This window comes from Lagopus muta, chromosome 14 (assembly GCF_023343835.1).
Source record: "Lagopus muta isolate bLagMut1 chromosome 14, bLagMut1 primary, whole genome shotgun sequence".
In the NCBI taxonomy this organism is placed as follows: domain Eukaryota; kingdom Metazoa; phylum Chordata; class Aves; order Galliformes; family Phasianidae; genus Lagopus; species Lagopus muta.
The window spans coordinates 4276087-4303520 of record NC_064446.1 but is presented as its reverse complement, the minus strand read 5'-3'; the positions used below and the strand labels follow the sequence as shown (position 1 = coordinate 4303520).

The 27434-nt window shown below is 39.2% G+C and overlaps 1 protein-coding gene across 7 annotated transcripts in view; it reads right to left on the bottom strand.

The window, feature by feature from the left end:
* Positions 1 to 27434, bottom strand: part of SLIT3 (slit guidance ligand 3) — a 513774-nt gene that overhangs the window by 121269 nt on the left and 365071 nt on the right. For all 7 annotated transcript variants that reach the window (XM_048960347.1, XM_048960350.1, XM_048960348.1 and 4 more), the window contains 4 exons: positions 24299 to 24370; positions 14259 to 14330; positions 2882 to 3025; positions 524 to 687 (listed from right to left, as the gene is read on the bottom strand). In XM_048960347.1, the coding sequence (XP_048816304.1) occupies positions 524 to 687; positions 2882 to 3025; positions 14259 to 14330; positions 24299 to 24370 (452 nt within the window). The remainder of the gene's footprint in view (positions 1 to 523; positions 688 to 2881; positions 3026 to 14258; positions 14331 to 24298; positions 24371 to 27434) is intronic.

The window sequence follows — 27434 nt, the reverse complement described above, 5'->3', positions numbered from 1 at the left end:
CAGTTGAGTAAAACCCTCACCCATGCTGCTCTCAGCCTTTCAGAGAGAGCTTAAGCTGAGCTGTGATTAGGGTCATTAAGAGTTCCACCTGAATACAAAATGAAATTCTATACTGGTTCTACCCCTCTAAAATATGTCAATTGACATTTTTACCCCTTTGAAATATGACATTCCTATAAAACTTTGTTTTCCTCAGATTTATAACTTTGAGATTTCCTCGATTTTATAACTTAGAAATTCTTCTAAAATTAAATAAATTAAATATCACAACTTTTCTCTTTTTCCTTTTGTTTTAAGGCAGCTATAGGCTCCCTTTTTTTTCTTTCTTTTTTTCTTTTTCTCTTATAAATCCATAAGGTAATTGGCTTTCTGAAGAACTAACTGAATTTTCCAAATTTAATTTTAAAAGATGCTCCATAATATCCATTATAGCAAATGCTGCCCTGCAGATTCGATTAGCGGGCTCTCTGGACCTGCTTATTTCTGAATTGAAAGTGCAGTACAGCCTGGATAAATGAATTACCTGAGCAGCGGAACTTCTTGCTCTTGATCTGGCTGATTCGTTTGTTGGCAAGGCGACGCGGATTGCTGCATCGAGCGCCGCTGGTTTCTATCGGATTATCCTGCAGGTAATCAGCCAGCCACTTCAAATGGCAGTCGCACACAAATGGATTCTGAGCTAAATGTCTGAGAGAAGGATGGGATGTTTAATCAGAAGTGACCTGTGACACTGTACTCCATCACTGTTTTTCGCAAATGCAAACCTGAAGAGTAATTGAATAAGCTCCCAAAAACCTGGGCCTGGAGGAAACCACAGAGCTTCACATGAATGGCAGAACTCTGCGAGCTATCACGTTTTGTAGCTTATTAAGTCTGTTGTAAGTTTGTTCATGGAGGAAACAAAAATTAATATAGTAAAGCCTGCTTTAAAGGACACAGACTGACTGTGTACAACGTGCGGTGTTTTCACCTGAAAGCCTGATGTGATCAACTGAGAGGGAAATGCACCCATCTAAATGCACCTGAGCTGAGAGATCAGTGTGCACTCTGCTTTAAAATAAATTTCATTGGCAAGCTCAGTTTTCTAAGGATCAAAAGGTGAGTAAATAAGAGTGAAATTGATACTTGCATATGATCACTGTGCCTAATAGAATTCTCCTTACATGTATTTCTGCCTGGTTTTGCCTGGATTATTTATAAAAAGTAAGACTTGGCTCTGTCCTTCACCAAAATTTGCACATTTCCCACAGGAATACGCAGTATATCACACTTTAATTGGACAGTTATACTTTGTTAATAGAAATCCTCAAAATTTCCTTGGAGAAAAAAGCATTTATCTGTTGCTGTTATTACTTTTTTTTGCTTTATGAAGTTAAACAGTACACTGGGAATCTGTCAGGTTTTACTCAGAGCTTGATTCTGATGTCAGTTAAATGAACTTGCACCCATCCTCTAATTTCCAGGGGAGCAGGACAAGGCTTTCTGATAACTGCAAAAGCTAAAAGAGAAATGTTTAAAGGTGGGTTTGGACAGAGGTATAAAGTTCTTGTGAGGACATAACTGTGGTCTGTTGTTGCTAGTGTATTTTTATCATCTGTACAAACACGTAGGTCACACCAAAATTAATGCCTCCTATTTATTTCCATGGAAACAGCAGCGGCTATAAAGAGCATAATAACACCATTTGACAGAGCAAATTCTCAGCTACAAAGCACTATTTTTCAACAGAGTCACTACCATTAGCTCTGCATTTTGACCAGTGATGAACAAGAGCATGCATGCTGAACTTGTCAAAATCTGCATCAGTGGAGGTGATCCACCGTTACTGTCGCCACTGCTGAAATGCACCACTCACTCCTACCTGAGCTACATCCGCTGTTTGGTCTCCATAAGCATGCAGCAAGAATCAATGAACATAAGTGGATGCCATTTTTTTCTGCATTCAATTCTACACCTTTGCTTTAGACACACTTCCATGTCAGATACCATTTTCTCTGACATCTGTCACATGGCAACAGAATGTAAGAAATACTGGCAGGAAGGTTCAGCCCTACCACCACCTGACGCCAACATTCTGATGTTGTTGGCCAATGTCATAAAATAGGAGGCATTACTTTCGGAGCAGCCCTCCTACTTTTCTGTCTGCATATACAGACACAGAACCAGATTTATACCTATACAGGAATTAACATATCTAAACAGCCATACACAATACTGTTTGTGAGGGGTTTGTTTCTTGTTTTTCATTTACATCAGGCTGGCAATTCAGTTCTGATGAAGTACAAAACCCTCCATAAAGTTATCCAGCCATTTCTATTTATTTGCTTCCAATTTTGCTTCCAAATGCTCTTCTCCTAATGACTCCAATTCAAAGAGTCTCAGAAAATGTTTAGGGGATTTTCTTAATGTATTAAATAATACAATCATAATTTCCCCTGAAATGGGATGTCAGCTGAAATATAGTTTCAGGATTTATGAGTAGAAGAACTCAGTCCCAGTGAAGAGAGAACTCAGTACCAACTCAGTAGCTCACTAAAAACTGGTAGGCAAGGATTTTAACAGAATCTGCTGTTCATATATTGTGCAGAGTCAAATTTGTGTATTATCTTCCACCAAACAGCATGAATGAATGAATTCAGTATCTTTACGCACGTAGACATTTAGATTACTAAGGGCAGGCTGTGTCGATGGGTATCTGTGCTGAATTCACGCAACTGTTCTCTTTTGCCTGTTCCTTTTGTTTCTGCCAGAAAAGGAGGGGCTACTACCTCAATGTCTCTTCCAAATTATCTTAGTGTCAGATGCAGAGCCTTTGTAAAGACAGGTGACATCTTTGGGGAAAAGGGGAGAGCTGTCATTTCCAATACGCTTGCATACTCACAGAGTTTGAATCGATCGGAGAGGTGCAAAAAGCCCCTTGCTGATGGTCTGCAATTTGTTGTCATAAAGAGATAGCAGTTTGAGATTATGCAGACCTTGGAACGTGTTTACCCTCAGGCAGTTGATCTTATTGGCATTGAGAAGCCTGGAAAGAGAGGAAAGATTTATAATTCACTAATCTTAGAATAATCAAATAAAGATAGAGTGAACTTTGGGGTTAAATCTAAAAGATATTAACACGGTCACCAAAACCACATTTAAACATCATCATTTGCCTGCAACTTTGCAAAGGTGAAAAAAAAACACTGGCAACATTAGTACTCAAAATTCCAAACAAATATTTAAAGAAGCCTCCAGCTTAATATACGCAGAAATGGCAAACACTTCCCCCCTTGCTTCTCCACGCACACACACACACAAAGCCCTCACTGAGAAGAGCCCTTTTTTCAATTTTCTTGTAGCCAGCAGCTGTCTTAAGTCGAACTGAAATTTCTGAAGGTTGACAACTTGTGATAAGCAGTGCAGGGTTAATCTGATCATGGAAGAACAGAAAATGTGATTCTTCTCAGAGACAAAAGGAGAGAAACATAGGGTCTGGACTAAAGCTAACAGAAAGGCAACTCATTTCATGCATAAGGACAGTCAAGAAGTGCGACAGATTAACCAGAGAAGTGCAGCCTCCATCAGTGGAAGTTTTCAATATGAGCAGCCTGCTCTGACTCAGTGAGCCGACCTGGCTTAGAGCAAAGGTTCTAAGTTTGATTGGCCTGAGGTTCCTTCCCAATTCCACTGTCCCACAGTTCTCTGAAAAGACTGCATTCCAGTTATGTCAGATTTTTGTGCAGCTTTGGAAAAGCAGCACAAAGATGTTTTGAGATCCTTTTATTTATTTATGAGATTGCACATTTACACAGCAACCTGTTTGTAGAATTAATCAGTTCGGGCAGAAAATCTTGGACAATGCTTGTACAAGTACTCTTATGTTACCCAGCCAGAGTCCTGGCTACCATACAGTATATACAACCCCAGCAACAAGCTGGATCTCCTTCTGAGACAAACAATCACCACTGTCATCTATCTATGTGATATTTCACACTTAAATGGAAAATAGACATGAAAGGACCTGTTCTTACAGAAGCCCAAATCCACATTTTTCAACGACTGTCAGAAAAAATGGTGCACTGCAGACAGTGGATAGCATAAATCCAGCTGTGTTCATCACAGTTCTTGCTACTTTGTAGATGAGTCTGAAGGGTTTAATACTGTGACCGTAATACCAAATGAGAAGACAAGTGTATTTATAGGTAGAAAGGAAAATATGTTTTCCATTCCTCAGCAAGCAAATTTGTTGTCTTAAACACACCTCTAAGCACAAGGAGCTTCAGTTCTCACAAAACCGTACACAGCACTCACACAACAGGGCAACCCACTGGGCAAGTAAAGTATGCTTTCTTCTGCTCCAAAGTATAACTTCAGGAAGTGTTTCCTCTCCACAGCAGCATACCTTTCCATTGCTGAAACTTTTGGAACACTCATACACCTCAGTGCTCCCACCAAAGTTTTGGCAGAGCCATATTACTCTACTGACAGTCTTCAGTAATAGTAATATGCAGAAGATGGACACATTTGCCCAGACTACTTTTCTCAAGGAGAACAGCAGTGTAGTGCTTCGGAATGAGATGTCAGAGCAGAACTCACCTCTAGCCAACAGAGCAGTCAATAATAATTCACCTGAATTTTCTTCTCAATAAGTCTTTGAGAAAGAATTTTGATGTAAGATAAGAGAAGGTCCCAAAAAAGGCAACAACAGATAAAGATGTTGTATTTTGCAAGGACGAATAGCTAAAATAATTTGAAGTCTTTATAACCAGCATTAGTATGACCCCTCTACTGCCTGCATTTCTGTGACTGTTAATTATGTGACACCTAATCCAAACTTCCATTGACTCCATCAGAAATAACTGTAATTTCCACATTAGGATTAGAGTGTAATGCATCAGACTTCTGAGGCGTTGCTCCAACATCAACGTCATCCCTTACAACTTGATTCTTATAGCCATTCATATGTCTAAACCAAAGCAATCTTCATTCCATCTCAGTTCTCATGCATTATGCATTTCTCTTTTATGCTTGAACATTATCTTTTATATAAATAACATGTTAATGAGTCATTGCAAGGCACAACCAGCCACTGAGCTTTGAACAACAGCCCCAGACATACACTTAATGCTACAAATCCCCATCTACTCCCTGTCTCCGGGTACTGGTCCCACATTGTTTTTAGGTAATGCACATTAACTTAGACTGGTTGCTCCACAACAGGCATGGTATTTAGTTGTACAAGAAGAAAACTGGAAGCTACGATGTATTTTGTTTTATTTTATGCTATCTTCTTCTATTATGATAGTAATAGCTTACATTGCAAGCCGTACTTTTATCAAAGCATAAAGCAACAATAACAATTATCTCAGTAATAAGAGAATTTAAAACTGAGCTGATGTTGTTTCTATATATGCGAACAACCACCATGGCTGTTTGTAATGCTCAAGAAGTGCACACAGCAGCATTTTGCTGTGTTGGTGCTGCTCACTCTTGTGCAGAGCAAGCCTGGTCATCGCTGATCTCACTTACTAACTCCTCAGAGCAAAGCTGAGCTGCAACTGCAGTCCAACCCAGGATTCAAGTTCATTCTGTCTTTCAACAAAACATGAACAAACCCAACACTGGGAATTAGAATTTACAGTGTGACAAGTTTTCCTAGCATAAATTTTCAGTGACTGGATTCATGGCGATATAATCAGTGACATTCCTGCATAAACCAAATACCAAAATGAGCAAAACTGATCCTATGCACAGTCACATAGACAGAGGCACACACTCTGCTTTAAGCATCAGAGAAAGTAATTTGTAACAGGAAAGTGCTTCTGCAGACTGTTTAGAAGTGGGAATTCAGGTACTACAAAGCTTTTCCAAGGTGACAACACCTATTCCATCTCTCAACTACACAATATATGTGCAGTACGTAAGTCTAAAGAGGCAGATGGTGCACTTAATGGTAATCCAGATGTGGCCACACTGGGTGGATCATAACATGGATTAATGTCCAATTTCTGACCAGAATCAGTGAGAAAGGGAAACAAAAGTGAAAAACTAGGAGAAAGCAGAATAAATCACTCCTTTTTTTTTTTCTCCTCCTCCTTACTGTGAGTTAGAGGACGACTTTTGGCCATAAGCATTCAGGTTTATGTCTTCGAAACACTCAATTATTTTAAAATATCCTCTATGGGTATTATTCTAACTTTTTATTGATTCCTTCTTAAATGTCACAGCCCTCAGAGGCCTCTAATTATTAATTAGATATATGAGGCTGATCCCACAGTTACAATGACAAGATTAAAGAAAAAAACAACAACCACAAAGGTGAATGAGAAAACATACTGTAGCAAGCAGGAATGCTGACCTGCCTAAACACTGAACTATGTTGTAAAACAGACTACGCGTTTGTTTTCATTGGACTTGCACCAAAATAAGAGGAAAGATTAAATGTTGAGTCTTATTTTTGCAATAATTGCATGGTATTTGTGTTGCACCAATTTACTGTGAAGGTAAATTTTACTAATTTTCCTGTTTTTTTGTTTTTGTTTTTTTTTTTAATCAGCTTGATCAGATGAGGTTTACAGACAGCTTCCAGATGTGGTGCACCACTAAAAATAAAAAAAGTTACGAAGTCAAGTAGCAATAAAACTGCATGCTACCTTGAGGAATGAGAGATCATTAACTCTCAATTTTCATCCCTCTGGATCTTTAATAAATACAAAGAAACTCTCTTGCAAGTCCAGGACCACCACAGAATAGAGGAGGGAGGTGAAAGCCGTTGTGGTTACGCACCATTGAAGGCAGCGAGCAGAGCAGTGCAGTATCACCATTCTGTGATCCTGTTTCCTGAAAGAGGGAATTTGTCCACACGCTGAAATAACAACGTGTCTCAGCTAAGCCCTCTGAATGAACGCGTACTGAATTGGCACGGTAATTGGATCAGATGCTCGTAAGCGCCATCTGCATAATTAAGATGGTCCCATAATTGAATTATATGCCCAAGCACAGTTTCAAGTGATTAACATTTAAATAACATTTTGAACTCCAAAATCAAAATGATGGAAGAAATTGTTTTTTAAGTGCAAATGGGGATGTTGATTTGGCTTTCACCCTTAACAACGTTTGTATTTTCAGCTCGGCGAAGTCACGTAATCAAACTATCAACAAATAACTACGCAACTAGAAACTGAAACAGCAGCCTAGCAACGCTAACACGCTGGGGACTGCAGGTTGGTTTCTGTTGCTGTACAATGGACCAGAAATCATCCTAGGTGCAGTAACCAGCACACAGGAAAGGGTGGGACAAATGCAGCACCGAACCACTAGAAAACTTCTTCTCTTTCCTTTCACCAGCTTTGTGTTTTAGCAATGATGACAACACGAGGCAAATGAATCCCATGAACTGTCTGGCACATCCCACAGGCCAGACTCCACTGGGGAAAAGAGAACTCACCAGAAAAGACAAATTTAAAATGCACAGGAGAAGAGTGCTGAAGTTATTTGCACAAGTAAGAGCAGAATACAAATTCAATACACTTGCCTTTTATAGAATATCACTAGTCAAAAGCTGCACCTACATTCAAAGCACTGTATGGTAGCAAAGGAAGGGAGCTTGACAAAAAGCACTCCTTAGACCTGCTACACTATTTTGTTACAATACAACAGACCTGTCAAAATATTTCTTCAGCATGGCTTTTTCAGTGTTTTGTCTTGAAAACTGTAGGGAATGGAAAGCCATCCACTACAGGACAACAGCAGAAGCACCTACAAGTGGGGGTTTAAGAGCTGGAATAAGGTAATCCTTAAAGTTCTCTCTGACCCAAGCCATTCGGTGATCCTAACTATGGAGTCATATAAAGAGCCACACAGCCAACCCAGCAGTCACCGACAAGCTGTGCTTAATGACAGAGCTGTGTGTCCCTGCTTACTTATTGGCAAAATAATTCTGTTAGGTTCCAGGAGAGTTTCTGAATGGCCTGGAGTGTAAAACAGCCATCTGAATGCCTCTCTGCATAACGATACTTCGACATCCACTAAAATTTACATTTTCTAATGTGATGACTGACCACCAAAGAGTCTGTCAGCACTTCAATTGATAATACCCAGTGTGAACTCATCATCATGCTTGCTTGAACCAGCTTCAAGTGTTTCTTCATGTTCAGGAAAATGGATGTTGGTGATGACAAATTTATTCAAAGTAAATTAAAATGGAGAAGTCACGAGCTGATAACGAGTCAAAAAGCAAGTCTGACAGTCCCACTTTGGAGAGATTTTAAAGACCTCATTTCATTCCTCACCCAAAAGACTGCAACATCCATAAAGCAGTCCTGTGGTACTCGTGTACCTGGAGAATTTTACAGCACATGGTACCACAGCATCTGGGCTCAGGCTATTCAAATTCAATACTGTCCAATTTATGCCTGCAGATATCCACATGATAATTCAGATGCACAGGGGAATAAAAACATTTTCTCAGCTTCCTGCACTACCAGGGAGCTAGTTTCTTGTGCAATAATAACTAGGAGAGCTTCTGTCAGGTGAAGCCAGCTTGGAGGACTGGCGTCAGAAGAGCTAATAAATTACACACTGACGTACAAAGTAGCGGTTGTTTTGGGAAGCTGCATGCAGACAGATTACAGAACTGACACAGGAAAGGCAGATGCTGCTGCAGTCTTTCATTAGTGCTCGACTGTAATTTTATTTCTGTGTCTAGCAGATGCTCCTCCCTCACTTTAACTGCAGTTATTGAGTTTAGCAATATTATCACAATGGCAGCCTAAATGCAGAAATCTAAAGAAAAAAAAGCTTGAGGCAAAAGGCTTGAAAACAATTCTAAAGCTATTACACAGGTCTGTGCAGGGAGTATTCTCTCCTGGAGTAGAAGGATGAAGGCTCTGTTGTTAGCTAGTGATATTCTGAGTAATCAAGGAGAAGTCCCTATGTCATTTTGCTAAGAATTTAGAGTCACAAAATCCAGAAACTACATAGGTAGTGATAGACCTCAGGAGGTCATCTTGTCGGAACCTCACTAAAAGCAGTCAATGTAGAGGCCTTTAGCAGACACTTGCTTCATAATTCCTGTCTCGGCTCACAGGATAATTCATGATGGCAGGAAGCTCAAGAGGTTTCCTGTCCTGTTAGACTGCCTAAAGCAGGGTGAGCTGTGAATTCAGGCCTGTTTGCTCACAGCTCTACTCAGCATGGTCTTAAAAACCTTCAGGGACAGAGGCTGCACAACTTCTCTGGGTAACCTGTTCCGCTGCTTGGCTTGCCACTGTGAAAATGCTTCCCCCTACCTCTACCTAGTCAGTAGTTCTCATTTCATTCCTGTTCTCTCTTCTCCATGAGAAAAATGATTAGCGCCACAGAACAAGAAGATTTTAAACATCCTTTGTTAAACAACACAGGAGATTGCTATGAGGAGAAAGAAACTTGGAAAACGGTCAAATCTTTATTCTGGCATTCATGTGGTGTTTGCATCACTGTTTAATGATACTTTTGTTTATATCAGTGTAATGTATACAATACAAAATATTATAATTGATGTACATTCTTTAGAGTATTTTTTTTTAAACATTTTGTATGGGTTTGTGCTTAACTGGATTTTCTTTGAGCTTTTAACAAGCTCCAAAAGCGTGCAATAAATATTTGGTAGACTGTAGATCCTATTTTAAGCTCCTAAGTACTGGGATTCACTTTATAATTACACTTCAATACAAGTACTTCAGACTTGGCAAATTTACCATGGAGCTAATTTCCAAGCAACTGCAAAAACTAAGACAGTACCAAATATTGTGCAACTTATCCAAGGAGAAACAGCATGAAAAGTACACTAAGAAGGAAAATAAAGAAAATCTGACTGGTTGAGGTCTGGGAGGACTGATGGTGGCAGATTCTAACAGCACACACACAGCTGCCCTCTTCATACAAAACTACTTTCAATAAAGGTCAGTCAGACTTGTCAAGATGAGATCTAGTCCCAGTTCTAATCCAGGTCAGATGATGGGATCTGGAAGACTAATCTTTCATCGCTTTTGAAGTTATTTTATCAATTAACATGTCAAACTCTAGGCATCACCACAAACCTCTGCTTTCAATGTGTATATGCACCAGGAGTACATCTACTTGAAGTAACATTAAAACAAAATCAGCAAGGGATTCCCTCTTGCTTGCAAAGCTTGCCCAGCAACCCATGGGGATCTCAGGCACGAGATGTACCATCAGGACACCTGAGCACTTGTATGACTAGTGAGAATGCAAATTGAATTTTCTCAAGAGAAAAGGATTCACTGAAAACTGATACTGGACAGTTTGAAAAATGAGATTTCATCCTCTTATTTTGCTATATAATCTCTTGAAACAGGAGAGATTTTACAACTTTTGGTTCCAGGAAGCAGAGTGCTCTGTTGCATAACATGTATTACTAATAAAAAGACCTCCAGAATGTTTCTTTTAATATGGTTGCAGAAAGGAAATATTATTTAGGTATGAAAAATAGTGGTTAATAAACTTGATGCCCATTATCCATGGCTCACTGCCTTGAGCCACTTGACTCTGTTTCACTGCTGTCTGTCTCTGCACGTTCACTCATTTGGGAGCAAGCGGAGCAACTGTCAGGTTTATCTGTCACAGGGTTGCTGAAAAAGAAAGAGCTGCACAGCGTTTTGTTGTGCCCCCTGTGCAGTGACTGGCAGACAGCTTGGCAAGCACAAGGGCTCATGAAAGAGCCTGTCCACATTCCAGGACAGTTGAAAGACAGGTGAGAAGGACATTCAAATGTATTCCAGTTTCCAGACAGACTGAGATTAGTTTAAGGCCTCCTGGACAGGCATTCAAATTGCCAACAGCTAGCATTTACTTGAAAACTTCCACCTTAAGCTGAAATCCTTTCTACTCGTCTGACATTCAAGTGCCAGTTACACAAACAACGGTAACTGAGCACGTGCTGCTCCACAGCTTGGAATGATCACTACCTCAACAAAATGAAAGATGCAGTTTACTATGAAAAAAAATATTAAAAAATCAGATTGCAGCTGTGCCCACTTCTGGAAAAAAGAATAGGTCTCTCAAATCCAAACTGACCTAAAATTCTCAGAAGGCACTTGATCCAGATTGCTGAAAAGAATGTATGAAAAGTATGAGGGTCATGATGCAGCAGCTTCCTAGAATCCTCCCTCCTGGAAACTCAAACAGGGTAAGGAAAATGACACCGTCCAGGAAAAGATTCAGTTCCACAATACAGATACACAGTTGAACTTGTACAATAACCTTTGCTGCTGTGGTGGTTGAGGTTGCATATTCAGGAAAATATAAGATTTGTGAAATGAGTAATTTAACAAATCCGATTGTGTGATTATTTACAGGAGAATACTATTTAAATAAGATAGCTAATAATGAATACTTCAGAAACAGCATTTAAATTGACCCAATAGGAGTAAAATTAAAAAATAATAAGAACTAAAAACCATCTTGCTTTGCCTGGTTACTTTCCTGCTAAATATGTTATTCACTTACTCTGTTTTGTGTGACAGAAATACAGAATTCTCATGTTATCTGGGTCATCTAGAACTTGTTCCAAATTCCTCATTTCCCATATACCAAAGACAAATGGGACAGCTTAAGATGCTGTCATGCTGAGCCGAGTATTACTCTACCCAGCTGTAGTGTTCCTGACATCAGTGGCACTACCTGAAGGTGTAGGGTACTTGCACAAAACAATTCTGCCTCAACAAAGTGGAACAATTTGGGCCTACAGAGTGACAGTACACTTAAACAGGACAGTGACATTTCTGAGAAACACTGATAGGTCTTATCCAAAACAGTAAATTACAATATTATCTGCTCTGCAATTCCATGTCATTTGTTTCCTTCTAATTAAAATCTGAACACTTTTGCACAGGACCTACTGCCACTGCCATTTACTGAGCATGGACTTCCTTACCATAAGATCACTGTATTTTAAAAAATGTTCCAGCTTGTGCTGAGGAAATTATACCAGCTATCAGGAAACTTTAATCAGAGCCTTCTTACCCACATGTCCCCAGACTAATAGGAAGAAATCCAATCTAGAGACCACTGAATGCTAAATTAGATCTAACCATGGAGCACTTTTCCAACTGTTCAGCAGCAAGTCTAAAACCAGCAAATGCTGTTTAAGTGTCCATTAAAATACTACAAGCAATATGCCATAATAGTTGTTTCAAGGTCATGATCAGAAAAGCGTCCATGAGCACTCAATGTTCTCCTCGCCAACTGCTCCTTCACAGACAAATACTTTCAGAAGTCCCCTAGAGCCTCCAGAGCCACAGAGTACTCTGAGAATTTCATGAAGAAAGCAGCTTCTCAAGGCTTACCTACTAACAGTTAAATGATTAAAGCGGTGTTCCCTGTTGTCTGGCATATAGGTTTTGTCTCTTTCAAAAAAGGCGTAATCTGCATTAATGCACACGGGATAATTGCTGCATCTGGGCTTAGATATGCAACTCCTTGGAGCCCAGCACTACATGCACACAGTGACTGTAGTATAAAGCATGAAAGGTGCATAATGCTTTATTCAAAACGTGAGTTATGAGATGGGTGATCTTTCTACTGCAAGAAATTTCATCTATACAGCATCCTAGGTTAGAAAGAGAAATTGTGTATCGCTTCAAACTTGCAATGACAACATACTTTTGGATGGGGGGAAACCAGAAGAGTTATATCAGAATTAATTTTTTTTAATGGTTTCCTTCTCAGAGCTCAAAACAGTGAATAAATTTTTAGCTTTCCTTCTGCCTGCAGCATCCCCACTGTACCGAACACAACGCAAGTCTAACAGCAACAAACATGCCAGACATACCAACACGCACCAAGTCACTTCCATGCTTACTGTTCTCATGCCTGTTAAACTATGTCCCTCCCAGATATGCAGTCTTGCTTCTAGTGCAGAGGCTGATCATGAGGGCACTGCAGTAGCAACAGACTGGTGAGATATGGGCCAGGAAAGAAGAAAGGAGAGGCCAGAAAAAGTATGCGTAAAGGGCCAAGACAAAATCATTGGCTGTCTACAGAAGATGGACAGCTTGCCACCACTGCAGCTCAAGGGTTTGTCGTAACCAAACCACGTGTGCTTTTGCTCGTCTTTCTCTAGAACAAGGTGGCCCATGTCTGCAAATAAAATCTTATGACTCAATGACACATCAGAATAATCCTCTGCTTAAGAAATAGAAAAATTTAAATAGTTTTTACATTTTAGCTCTTTGGCTTTGCTCATGAATTTATAAACTAAGTCTATGCTTATTTTCATATAGCATATAGCAGCATCAAAGACCACAGTCAGAATGGCAGACATTAAAGGGTAATCGTGAAAGTTCAGATTTTCATTTCTAGTAAAGGCAGAAAGAATTAACATATATAATAAATGCTATGGTTTTTTATTTTATATTTTATGCCATTTAATATTGGAGGGTGGTGGGGGTACATGTGTTATAAGCCAGAATCACTTAGTTTTATATATCACCTTCTCTGAGAGCATCATCCATGATGATATTAGGAATGCATGGAAGTTAAACTCACTTCACATCTGCTCCCTCTACTGACTGGCTGCAATAGCAGCTGACTCCCCTCTCTGAAAGAGTTATGGATTCCAGTGTGATGATGGAGATGAGTGCGTGCAATTCGGAATTTCACATTTGGCTTAGGAAATTCTTTATGCCACATTAATAAATACTGACGAGTACACGTTATACCCCTGATTATGACAATGTATTAAATCACACACAGCATAAAATACTTGAATATACAATCGAGTCTGAAATGATTTCTCTTACAAGTAAGCCGCACTTGGTGCAATAAGAATAAAATACTGAGCATGGCTGATAACAATAAGGTCTTTCATATGCAATTTTGCTTGCATGTGCAGGTACTTGCAACACAGTAGTCCTGAAGGATCTAGACACTCAACCACAAATGCTAAAAGCGTAAAAACAATCAGATGGCACCTCCGCCCTCACATCAGCCACTGACCAAATTTCCTTTCTTGGACTTTGCTGAGGCTCTCATTTCCTCCTCACACTTAAATCTTCTATGTCTGTTATAATCTGTGACTTGCACTGTGCTATAAAACTGTTGGCATATTACCTTTCTTTTTTCAATCCTTGCCTCCCTTTTGCCCGACAGAAACAACAGACTAGCACGTCCCAGTGACTTTTCAATGGAAAAGGTGATTATATTAATGTTAAAGCTGAAAAATCAGTAAATCTAGTTAGTCTGTAAAATAAAGAAGAGGAAAAGATCATACTTACAGCAGCTGCAGAGACACAAGATCATCAAAAAGGCCCTGGGGAATCTCTGTGATCTTGTTTCCATAGAGCACTCTGAAAGATACGGGAAGGCAAAATAAATCTTAAATAACAGACCAGTTTAGTGTCCTCCCACATCTCTGCATTATCATCTTTATTGATCTTGTGTACCATGCCCAGGATCTGTGGGCATTTCATTTAACTACTGATCTCATTTTCTTTTCAGAGAGCACACGGTATCCAATGAGTCGTTGTGATTCAGGCTTCGTCTGGTGTTGGAAAGCATTTCTAATGTAGAAACTGGACATTATCCAGAAAGTGTATCTAAAATATTTTTCATTCTGTCAAGGTTTTTTTCATCCTTTTTAAGTATTTTAACCATTGAAAAGCACATTGCAGGAATCAAAGACCTAGAATTCTGCTCAGAGATAGTGAATTTAAAAGCAGAAGCTAGTTGCAGATAAAACTTCACATAATTGACCCTCTCCAGATATAATAATTGCCAAGAAATGTGACACAGGCATCAGTGGATAAAATGTTACAGCTTCACCAGCTGCTATTACAGTTTCAACTGGCTAATATATACAAAAATAATAAATAAAGGAAAAGTCTGAACTGGGAATAGTCATATATTTTGGAAACGCTGAAGTAATTTAGGTACAGTTTAGGTACAAAAAAAAACCAACAATGAAGATTAAACACACAAGTAAAAGGCACTGTATAAGCCTTCATTTTTTCAACCATAAATATATGCTCTCATATTTATGATTCATTTCAATAATAAAAATATTCCCTTTTTTATTGAAAAACTGAAGGCATATCATCAGAACTAAAAAAACCCACACACAAAACCACCATTACAATACCATACCCTACACAGGGATCAGAACAAAATCATAAAACAGGACTTCAAACCTCTTAAAGCACTTTCTCAAGAAATTTTTGTAAGTTGATAAAATTTGCCCAGCCGAGAAGGTGAGTAACGAGTTCATAAGAGCCACAGGAACAGGGAAGAGCTCCAGGCTCCCTCTGAATGTTACCCCTTGACCATTTTAGTAGGCATCAAATTGAGGAAAACAAGATTTATGTTATTTGCGGGCTCTGCACTGGATGCAATAAATGGTTACAAACCGGTTCATGCCAAGCTGTGCTGCTCGTGTCACTGCAACGGTTCATTCCCAAACTTTTTAATGTGCAGCAACACGCAAGCAATGAATCAAACAGCTACGTGAGGCTCGGACGCTGGCTCAAATCCTGGATTACTCTGACTTTCAACACTTAAAATATTATGGTGTGTTGAACACACTGAAAAACAAACACTTTGCACGACAGGCCATTTACATTACTCTCCAGCCTGCCCAGAGTATGGCCACTTCAATTTACTGTTCATCGGTCACTGGAACAATATCGACTCTGAGTTGGAGAATTCCTAGATCACTTCTGAGCCTAAATAAAATGAATATAAATAAAATAATACAACTCAGATATGAAATTCTGAACTTGAAACTTCATTTTTCATGACTTTTGTAGTTTAGAAGGAACTGAACTTCCACTCAAGGAATTAATGATCACAGCATTGCATTTTCTCTGAACAAATCATGGAATCATTAAGGTTGGAGATAACCTCTAAGATCATCTAATCCAGTAATTTCTATTCATATACTGCAGAATCAAGAAGCTGGCTTTTAATGTACTGATACAGTGAATTTTTGGTGAGCAATGAATGCCCACTATTTTTTTTTTCCTATTTCTTCCCTAATTTCATTTGCAAATAGATTTTTTACAGTCAAAATATGAGCTTAATGTCTACAGAATCTAGTGAACAGTATTTTTTTTAGCAAGTGCTTCGTCTATATACAAAGTTTAGATGAACATTATCATCTAAACTTTCTGAAGCGAGATTATCATCTTATCTTTGTGAAGCAGCAGGATAACCAATGCTGATCAGCAATGCATAATAGCAATACATAATACTGTAGAATACAGGAAAGAGTTCAGAAGCCAAGCCTTACAGATGTATGTGGACAAAAGGAAAAAAAAATATCCATTCCAGACTAAGGGTTATTTTGGCTGCAGAAGCAGTAAAGACGTGAAATAAAGGTCTAGAGTATTTGCAGCTAGTACAGTTGTTAGTTGTGGTACTACTAAGTACAAACACCACAGAATGACTCTGGTTAAAGTAATTTTTCATTTACTTATTTAAAAGTCAGGTGGTCACAATGCTGTGTTCCACTGAATTTGAAACCTTGCATGTGTTTATACAGCTTCTTTGTTATTTTGAAGAAAATAAAGCTCATTAAAATCGTCTCTAAAACAAAACAAAGCTTCACTTTTAGAAGCCATGAAAGGAAAATAAGAATTTTCAAACGTAATTGGGCTTATGTGCTTGTGGCAGATTAGCATTCGAACAAATTAACAGCTAAACAAAAGTCAGTATGAGAGCTCAGGCACTTGTCTCAAATTCATATTCATGTTCAGCAATACACAGAGCCAAATTAGCTAATGCCATTGTCTGCCTGCTGTGCCAGAGCTGCAGTCAAACGGTCCTACAGAGGAGATGCACAGACCTTGCATTTCAGTTCTTGAGTTACTTATTTCCATTCACTCTAACAGAAAACACAGAAACTTTCGCTCTCCTCAGAGCTCTTGTTTTTTTCTACGATAGGAAAACATACCCACGGATACGAATAACTGTCAGGTTCTTGATTCAAGATGCTTTTGTTCTGGATGTATCACCTGCAGCACCCTGAATAGTACCCCCCTACCGAAAAGAATGGCCAGTCTGTGGGCATCCCATTAGAGCCTGCACTGCCCTCTCTGCCCTGTCTGCTCACCTCACAGAAAAACTCTGCAGTGCTTTTGGACAGTGGCATTGGGAAGGGTGGAGGTAGAGAAGGAGAGAAAAAAAAACACAACAGAACTTCAAACAAAACAACATGGGAAATAAGGAAAAGGCCATATAGTTAGGAACTCGCCAGCCAGTAAACTTCATTTACATCTCCAATTCTTTCACTAAATTTTAGTAGACTACAAATTTTAGACCTCTGCCTACAGTGTTATGCATCTTCACTTGCATCCCTCTTGTATTTTCATTATATTTTGCAGGACACATAGGTTTACCAGCTATTGTACAAGTCTGGTGTAGAAACATATTCTATTCCCTAGCATCAGAAATTTAAACCAAAAATATGTTTAATTAACTAATAACATTAATACATACCAGAAAAACAGCTTACTAACTGCTACCAGCAGACAATTCATTGAATCAAAGTGAAATTTATTAGAATGTTAAAATAATTACTAAAATGTTTGTTCTGTGCTCCTCAACTTTCGTGGGAAACCAAATGAGCCACAGGTCTGATAAATGCCATCTACTGTCAGGTGGAGAAGATGTACACTTCAGTATAATAAGCCTGATATACTCTGATTCTCTATTCACAATGCTTATTTTGAAAGTATAAAATAAGGATATTATATATATAAATATAAATATAAAATAAGCCAAAATAAATGAAGAGACCAGTTTTTATTATGGTTCCTTTTTTCCTTTTCTCACTACGCATGACAGCCTCCATTACAATGATGGAAACCAGCATGAAGGAAGAAAACAGTCACAAAGATGTGTCAAAATGCTAGGCTTGCCAATGCATAGGGATTATTCTTGTGTTTTCCACACACAGGTACAGCTCATCCCAGAATGCCTAGAATAAGGGATTGTTCATGGTATTTTTAATTCAAGCAAACATTTCCCAGTTTTTGTGGCTCTTCTACCATCAGCAGGTTCCTGCTATGGCATAGGTGCAGCTGAGCCAGGAGGGGCCAGATTCTCAGCAGCATGAAGAGCATCAGTTTGTCAGTTCACAGCTAAATGCTTCCAGCGTGGCCAAGAACCACAAGCTGCTATTCTTCAGAAGCACCTGGCGGATTGGCAAACAACCTGCAGCAGTTTTGAGGCCGCCATCAACCTTCCTAGCAGTGGCAAGGACACTGCACGCAATGCACAGCCTCTGGCTGCACTGCAGATGCCCAGAAGCACCCCCTGTTTAGCTGAAGAGGGAGTGTTTGCTGAAAATCCAGGTATATTCAGCTTTTTACAAGAAGTGCTCTAAAAATAGGACAATTATTTTTTTTTTTTCCTGACTCAACTAGTTGCTTTCAACTAAAAGAACTGGAAAAAGGAATGACTTATAAACCTTTATTTTATCCCTCATTAAATTAAAACGTGCAGTTCTGTGTGTAAAGTTAGTTATGATGCTTGAGTTCCCATGTGCAATCTGTAGTGCCCAAACATGCCCTGCTTTTCCCCAGCATCACACAAATACTTTTCCTCCCTCAGCTGCCTACTTGGATAGAATCTGTGGGAGTTTATCATCCCTGAGAGCTCCTCCACAACAATTTCAGCTGCAGCTGGACAGAGAGTTAATTTTTTATACCAGAGAAAAAGAGAGGAGATTAAGATTTGTTGGGAAATTGTGATGGCAGATGAGTGTTTCCTCAGAAGCTAAGTGCAACCCCTACTGCATTTTACAAAACCTCACCCATTCCCCCTTATAGAGTTATCACAAATCTGCAGTAGGAAATGACATAAATATATAAAGTCATAACAAGTCATTATAATTTTTCAGCCTGATAATGTTATTCCACTTTTATATGCCATATAAAGTGTATCTATTCCAAGATACTATTAATTACCAAATAAACAATTACTGGTTACAACTAAACTTCAAATTTTGCAGGTTAATCCAGCTGATGCTCTAATCTAAAAGATTAAGCAGTCACTGCATAACTTCATCTAAAAGTCTGGGAAGCATCAGACAAAGGATGATGCACTGGGAGCACTATCTCATGCCTAGCAACAAGTGTGTCATCTTAGTGAGAAAGTATCTGGCATGGCAGAGCCCTTCAGCAGCACTGGAAATGTGAAAGCTCCAGTGATTGTTCACAGTCTCGAGACATTCTGACCTCCTGGACAATTTCAAAATTAAGGAATTTGCTGACTCTACAAACACGCTGCCTTTCACATGCACTGAAGTTTACCATACCTACTTCGAAGTGCCTGAAACAGAAATTGCTGTGTTGTCCTTATTGTCCTTATTTTACAGTTCTTTGGCATATCTTACTTGCAAGCGCAGTTGCAACATAGCTACTTGGTAAGTCAGATCCCAGAATCCTGAGATTTTTCCCTGGGATTTGAGTTGGAGCTGCTTTGGGGTATGAGAGCCTGAGACAGAATCCCTCATTCTAGGCCATCTGGTTTCCAGCTAACTGTTCCTTTATTTTGGCTTGGCTCAGACATTCTTACTGAAGTGTCAGATTTTCACTTTATGCAATGTCTTTTTCAGTCCTCAAAATGCTTTTAACTTTCCTTCAGATTGTGAAAACAATTCTTGCTAGGAAGAATTATATTTCCCAAGCTGCATACAATGGCACAGGCTCAGTAAGAATTCAAGTTTTCAAAAGAGAAGGAATTGATAGAGGTAAAACCAGCAATAAATTCCTAATATCTGATAGAAACTTAGACGTGACTTTTTTTTCCCGGCACTATTTCATTCGTCTTCATAACAAGTTAGGCTAAATAAATCACAGTAAAGCTATCCAAAGCAATTTGTTACCTTAAAGTAAGTTTGGCAGTTAGTGCAATAGACAGTGCTTTACTGCAGATTTCAAATCACTGGGAATGACATGGCATACATCAGCCGGGAGATGATGGTCAGAACGGGGCTGCTGTGCCACAGCCTAAGCGGTCCCTCATCTTTGTGCCTAGGCTCCTCTAAGCTTTTCAACTGTTTACAGGCTTAATTCAGTTCATGAATGAAAGCAGAGGAACTCACTCTCTGCATAAGTCTGAAATGTATTCATTCACAGCTTAAAAAAACTGTCCTGATAGTTTCGATACAGCCTTCCAAATGTACTCTTGTGGGAAGTTTACTGACCTGAGAATAACATTTATCTCTGACACTATTAACAATAAACAAATGCTGAAACAATTCTCTTGCCAATATTACAAACTGATTTTGATTTGATTAAATGAAAAATTAATTTACTTCAGAAAGTCCATGCAGCAATCTTGAAACATGAAACTATTCATAACCCAGCTCCATGTTCTGCACTGAGTTATTAACCACTTCAACTCCAGCAGAATGGAATTCAGCCTATGTAACTTGTAAATGCAAGACATTACAAATAGAGCATTTCTCAAACTTTTGCTTACAATTAAGATATTGCAGTCTTTTGCAATTGACCAATTCTGCTGTGCTTCTCAGTGCAAGTGTACTATTTGCTTCCACGTTTCTGTGGAAAGGAGTATTAGATAACAAGAACACGTGTCCCAGAACACAAAAGCTGAGGCTACATTACCACTGTTCACTCACATCCCTGCTGTGTACTCTTTCTAACTGCTTATTTTTTTCTTGGGGATACTTCATGGGGTCCCAAACACCACAGTATTGCTACAGCTTTCAGCCTTCTTTACAGCCTTCAGCGTATCCTCATATCTTCTCTTTGAGACACAAAAACACTTTCAGTTTTTCAGGAGCGCAGACGTTGGTACAAACAGGATACTTGTCTAACAGCTACCACAGAAGTCATGCAATATAACTTTTTCTGCCCAAATCCCACAGTGGCTTTTTTAAAACTACAGACACTTTTTTCCATATCTTGGCCTGTAACACCCTCCGTCCTCAATAGCCAGCACTCCACAGGCCTGTTCTGCCCAAACTAGACTTCATTGGAGTTTTGGCCTTCTTCTGTTTTTCATTTTGTTCAGAAAGAGGATTAAAGTTTAGTCCCTACCAAAAATATGCTAGGGACCCCAGCTGCAGTGCCTAAATACTGAAAGAGAACTTCAGAAACTGTAATAGAATCGAATGTGCAGAATGAACTCACAGGTGACCAGTTAGTGACAGAGCCCAGCCTGCATGTGACACAGCAGGGAGAAGGAAAAGCAACAGAACTCTGGGAAGAACTGAAGATGTTCTTAGAGAAGAAATTAATAAATCTACATCCCTACATATTTCTGATAAGAAAAATGGAACAGAAAATCCTTATATGACAGAGCTGTTGTACATATAAGGGAACAAAACCCTACAGAAAAATGGATGGGGAGAAAATAATTTTTTGTCCTTTGTGCATGAAATGAAGAGGCCCTGAATCCTTATGAGAGCAAGTTTGCCTTTCTTTAGCTAAGTGCAGAGAAAATCCAGGGTAGAAATGGCTTTTTCGGAATGTTAACTTTTTGTGACCTGCTTGACTCCCCCTGATGGATTTCCTGATAGAAAAAATACATGGATTTAAAAGAAAAACTTACGATCTGCTAGAATGTGGGTCACTAAGCAGTTCTAAAAGATTTAAGTTACATGTATTTTTAGAGGAAATCACTTCTAATAATGTAAGAAACATTCCTGTGTTTTAAAACTATAATGCACGTTTTTTTCTTCCATCTCTACCTAGGTAGGCAGAGTACTCTTAGAAACAATTACTAACCCAGGTTAACTTCAGAAGAAAGTAGAGCAGCAACTCACTACACACAGGCCTCCACTAGCCAGCTAGGCTAACAATGTTGGCTGTCTTCCAGATGAGCACTTTCACTCTCTTGGACCCCTAGGGAGTAATGCAATTGCATGCAATCTGGAAGCTAAGGGAGGAGCTAAAAAAAAAAAAAGCATGGATTTTGGGAAGTACAGCACTACTTCATTTTTAATGGAAACAAAGTTGATTATTTTCATTTGCACTTTCATACTTCCCACTCCTTTACTACTGCATTAACTCAGCAAACTGAAAAGTCCAGCTGCTTTGTGCATGGGTTAAACCTCAACGGTGTCTCATTAAAATGTATGCCACCAATCACAGCTGGCTTCTATACACAAAAAATAAAAAAGTTTCTCTCAGCTGAGCGGCAGCATTGTATGCAGAGCAGTGTTCCTTTAGGGCATGCAGCTGAGTCAGGTTAGTGGGGCCTCAGGCACAAAACCAGCCATTTAAAAGAGAAAACACTAGTTAGCAAACTGTCTTACTTCATTTCTACATCCCTGTTCTTTCCCCTTTGGCATTTTCACTGGGAGGGCTGGCACTTCAAAGAAGTCATCTGCTCTTGCACTTGTCTTCTTGTGGTTGACAGAACTGAACTGGTGGCTGTATTAGAGGTCAGATGAAAATAAAACTACATCCTCCTGTTTGGAGAAGGGCTAAGACAGAAAAGCCAGATACTGCACATCAGCAGAGCAGTAATCTGAGAACAACGAGAACAGTGACCAGGAGAGAAGAACCTGGCAGAGGTCTGTGTGAAAGAGAAGGGAACTAAACTATCTCTTGCCTGTCAGCCACAGGCAAAGCATCTGTAAGACCTCCTTGCAATGAACAGCAAGAGCAAAGCCTTTCAAAAGAAAGCAAAACCAGTGGCAAGCATAAAATCTATTCCATCCACTTGGATATAAACATACTTAAGCCAGTTTGGCCTGATTTACTGAAAACACAGTTTTGGGTGACTGGTCAGAGAATACAGAATCACTTCACCTGCATCTTTGTGCAAGTCGTACCACTAGAACTTCCTGCCCTGTTTATATTCTCACTTCATCTCTCTTGAATCCAATGTGTTCTGTCCCACTCCTGTCACTCCTCCCACTCCTGGGGGGGTATCTGAAGTATTTGTAGCTAAATCTGAAACATTTCTGAGTTGGGAAGTCAGCCCCAGTGGAAGCCTCCTGCCTGCCTAGTTTACTCGAGCCAGCTTTGCCAAGCCCAGAAAGCTGAAGCACTGCAGCATCAGCAGTATCACGTGATGCCAAAACTGTAGTGTTCAGTAAATATCATTCTCTTAGTGAATCATTTCCAGACAGCACTGAGGGATTTGGCCATTTCCACAGTAGGTTGAATAACAGTGCTCTAACTATTCAACAAAGGCTAGCAACACTTAATATATATTTCTGGCATTTTCCCAGCTGGATTCAGGGCACAATGAAACACCCATCCTTCTGCATTCTGCCTCAAAATTTCCTTGCAACACAAATTTAGTACTGAATAGCCTTCTAATATTAGATCTAGAAAACAAGTTTTATAGGTTGTTAGAATTATAGAGCATTCAGAGGATAGAACTATGGCAGCTTTTGGGAATAAACTACAGCCTTAAAAATGAAGCTATAGGACATGAATATTAATGAGTTAAATGTTTCTAAACTGTCTTTAATGCAAGTAAATATTGGCACAGTTGAGCTTATTCTCTTGTCTCAACTCAGGTCTCTTTCCAATACTCCATTCCAGTTCATTCTCCTAGTGCAGCTTCTGAACTTTTTTAAGCTCTCTTTTACCAACAAAAAGTTCCATTGTTTTAGCAGTGAGGTGAATAGCTAGGTCAAAATACTTTGAAATCAGCTTGGTCTTACAAGCAGTTTCTGTGTTCTATAAACAGAAATGAGTGCTTGTCAAGAATCCTACCTTCATCTTAGTTTCTGATTAAAGTAGTATTTTAGTCCCTTTCCAGCTTAATAATGTAGTAATTATAGCTAAGAAATGTGAAGTTTTTGCTAAGAGCTCAGGTTCTTCCCTAGCTAGTTTGAAGAAACTACAACAAAAATAAAACACAGAAAAAAACCCCACAAAAGCTCAGACCTCAGTTTTGTACAACACAGAACTTTGGTAAGGAAGCATCGGCCCCTGATCTACCCTGATTGATACCATCAAAAACATTTAAGCTATGATGGCTTTTGTGTGCCATGATGAGGTGAGGGTATGGATTAGCCTGCAGGTACACATGTACAGCAGATGAAGTAATGCATGGGCTTTGAAGAAGTGAACAAGTATATAACTTTGGAGGTGTCCAACTATATTTTATAAATAAATACACTTCTTAGAGATGTGTAAACCATTTCTTTTTCTAGCCTTCATGACCTCCTATCCTTTGTGATCAATTTTTCATTTACAAAAGATTAGATGCTTCATGCAAGCTGGCACTTGCACACAGAAACACAACTTCTCCCAGACAGCACATTATCGTTTCTCTTACATACATACTCTCCACAAATACTACTTCAGTTCTATTTTCTACTTACAATGAAATGAGAGATTTCAAGCCTTTGAAGGCATCTGGTGCAATGTCAGATATCTGATTCTTGCTGATGTCTCTGTAAAAAGAAGGAAAGATTAAAAGAATATTTGTAAAATGGAATGGGATGAAAATATTTTAGCTTGAATATTTACATAATTGTAATGTTTTGGAAGAAGATGCTTGATACAGAAATGCAACTAAAACATGATAGTACCTCAGAGGAATTACAGAATGCAGGGACACAGACAGGAAAATTCCAGCAATGAACAAAAACCATCAGCTGTACGACAGGCTGAAACTTCAACACACTGCAACTCTCCTGTAGGTAAGGCCTATCAGGTTATGGGCATTGAAACAAAGAATTTTATGAGAAGCTTTTAACAGTAACAACAGCACAATGGCCCACTGAATATTAACAGTTTATAAAACATCTTAAGAACTTTTAATAGTAGATGTGGCACTGTGACTGTGCAAGGCGTCCCTCAAGCACGAGGGGCAGCCTATGCTAAAGCTCTAAGATGGTCTGTATGTTTAAACATTGGCTTGGAAGGGTAACTTAATAATAGTAAGCAGACCATATTTGGATTTTAAGTGAAATCATAGATAAAGTGAGGAAATGTTCTGAAGTAATTAGAAAGTGCTGTCAGGACACACAGTAATGAAGAAGGTGGGATTAATGTTGTCTGCGTGGTGCAGGCACTGGGGAATGGCTTCTGAAGCAGCAAGACAGGATTTGGCTACAGAAAAAAACTTTGTGGTAATTGGGGTGTAGAGATGAGCATCCTTATAAATATGAGAAATGTAGTGTAGTTAAAATAAATTCCCATCTAAAACCTAGGAAATTACACTAAGGGTTAGTCTCGGTGTACCCCTACCAATATTGGTAATTCGTAAGGTGACAAAATTCTTGCGATGTAGGACTTTTCCTGCACCAAACTCAGTTTGCTACTTATGGGAGAAGGAATGGGAAACAGACTACCCCCTCCTCCTGATCCCAGAGGAGGTGACAGTGTCACAGTTTAGCTTTGTACCAGTTATGCTTGTTTTCTAATGGCCTGGAGAAAACAAGTAGCGTAAAATTCTGCTAGGACCTTCATCTGGTGCAGTAGGTAAGAAGAGGATTGACACAGCAATGGCAGATCTGCACCGAGTTTTCAGATGGAAGGGAAAAGATTTGAGTATCTGAATGGAAATCACAGACCTCTAAAGCCTTACACTCTACTGGTGCAGAACCCATTTGGGAACCTCAGTGAGATTTCTCCAATACTTCAGCTATGCTGTGTGTGGAATTCAGTTATACAATGCTGTCATTTGCTAGGGAAAGCGTGTTCCTTGATTGAAAAAAAAAAACCAACCAACCTTCAATCTTAATCACAACCAACCATGTATATATCAGTCAATTATAGGCTGCAATACCCTTTCTTCATATGTGGTGCCAAATTTACAGATGCTCAGATATGGGAGCCTTACCATGGCTGTCACTGCAAGCCAATCGCGCTGTCAATCAGTTCAACCTGGTGCTTAGCTAAGGGCATAACTTTCAGCCGCTTTGTTGCATTCACTGATAGTTCATATCAACTTTTATCAGCAGTATCAAATAATTTAAATGATGGCTGAAGCTGGAGTAATGCAGCCTTTCAGCCTATACATCTCTACTCTAACTTCTGCCAGGGCAGATGCTAACAACCCTGGATAGATCCTCAATAAACACTATTTGAAAGTCAGGAATCAGAAAATAAATATGCTTTCTATTCTACACATGCCATGAGGTATAAATTCTGTTGGATACAATTTTAATGAACTGTTTTCAAATCTAGCTGCATAAAGCAGGATTTTCTTTAGTTCTTTGGGTCAACGAATAACTGTTACGCAACCTACCAGTGTTTTCTGTCACAGCATTCTGCCTACAAAGACAGCATTCAGTGAAGGTTTCTTGTTTCTTGGCTCAACTCACAGAAGCCAAGTTTGTGACAGTGAAAAGAGGTATATTTAGTTTTCTGTCTTTTTTAAAATCTCTAGTGCTTGCTGCTTTTTGTCTTATAATTCACAAGCACAAGTCTGGTATGAATTTGTGCTGTTTATTGGGGATCACAATAGGATTTGCTACAAGGGAATGAAATCAGCTTGCTGAACAGAGAATCTGAAAAGGGGAATCAAGTACTGGAAACAAGTATTTCGGCACTATTTTATTGACTTGCTACATTTCAGCATTTCCATCCTTTCTCTCTCCCCATGTCCAGATGCTAATGAGCATGTAATGAATGGTGCCTGAACGTGCATAAATGCCATGCTGAGTGATGAAACTTACCACTTCATGCAGATGCACTACAATCAGCATTAGAAGATAATTAGACACATTATTTCCTTTCCATTAGAGCCAGGATCTACTGCTGTTGGAAGAGGAGGCTCCATCTCCTTCTGATTTGACTGAGACAAAGGGATTCAATTATGTCATTGCATTTTTGCTCTCTTCCTTTGGTCTGCTGCTGTCCGACAAAATCATCTTATTTTGTGCTTGATTTACATCAAGACAAAGAGATAAGGGTTTCTCTAACCTATTAAGTCAATTTAGGTCTCATAGGGCTCATTTCCATAGTTTAGGGTATTGCTGAATCACTCAGTGGAACTGTGGCTCTTTGGCTGGAAATATAATAAACTTATCAGGATTCCACCCAGGCAGGGAATACATTAGTCACCACACACGCATTTCCCTGCAGCTCTGACAGCACAGTAGAGACTGTCTGCTTTCAAAGGGCTGCTTAACACACCTTGGAGGGTGGCAGTGGGTGGCAGTGCCCAGTTACCAGTTGGATACATAAACTGCTGATGACTTTGCAGTAGGGAATAAAGTGCACCTGTGAGTCACAGTATATATAACATTTGACTGCATGGCAAAGACATTGGCTTAAATGTCTTTGCTGTGAAAGGTTTAGAAACAAAACATCTATTTTTAGATGCAGCCAAATGCAAAACTATTAGTGAACAAACATTCTCTTTGTTGACCAGCATTATTAGAGATAACCTGAAAATCTCTAACACTGAAACTGGGCTATTCTCATCTGACAAGAGTACTCAGTAAAAACCCATGTCATGTGTGGTTTAGTTTTTAAAAGCTGCTTCAAAAAAGTATCAACATCACA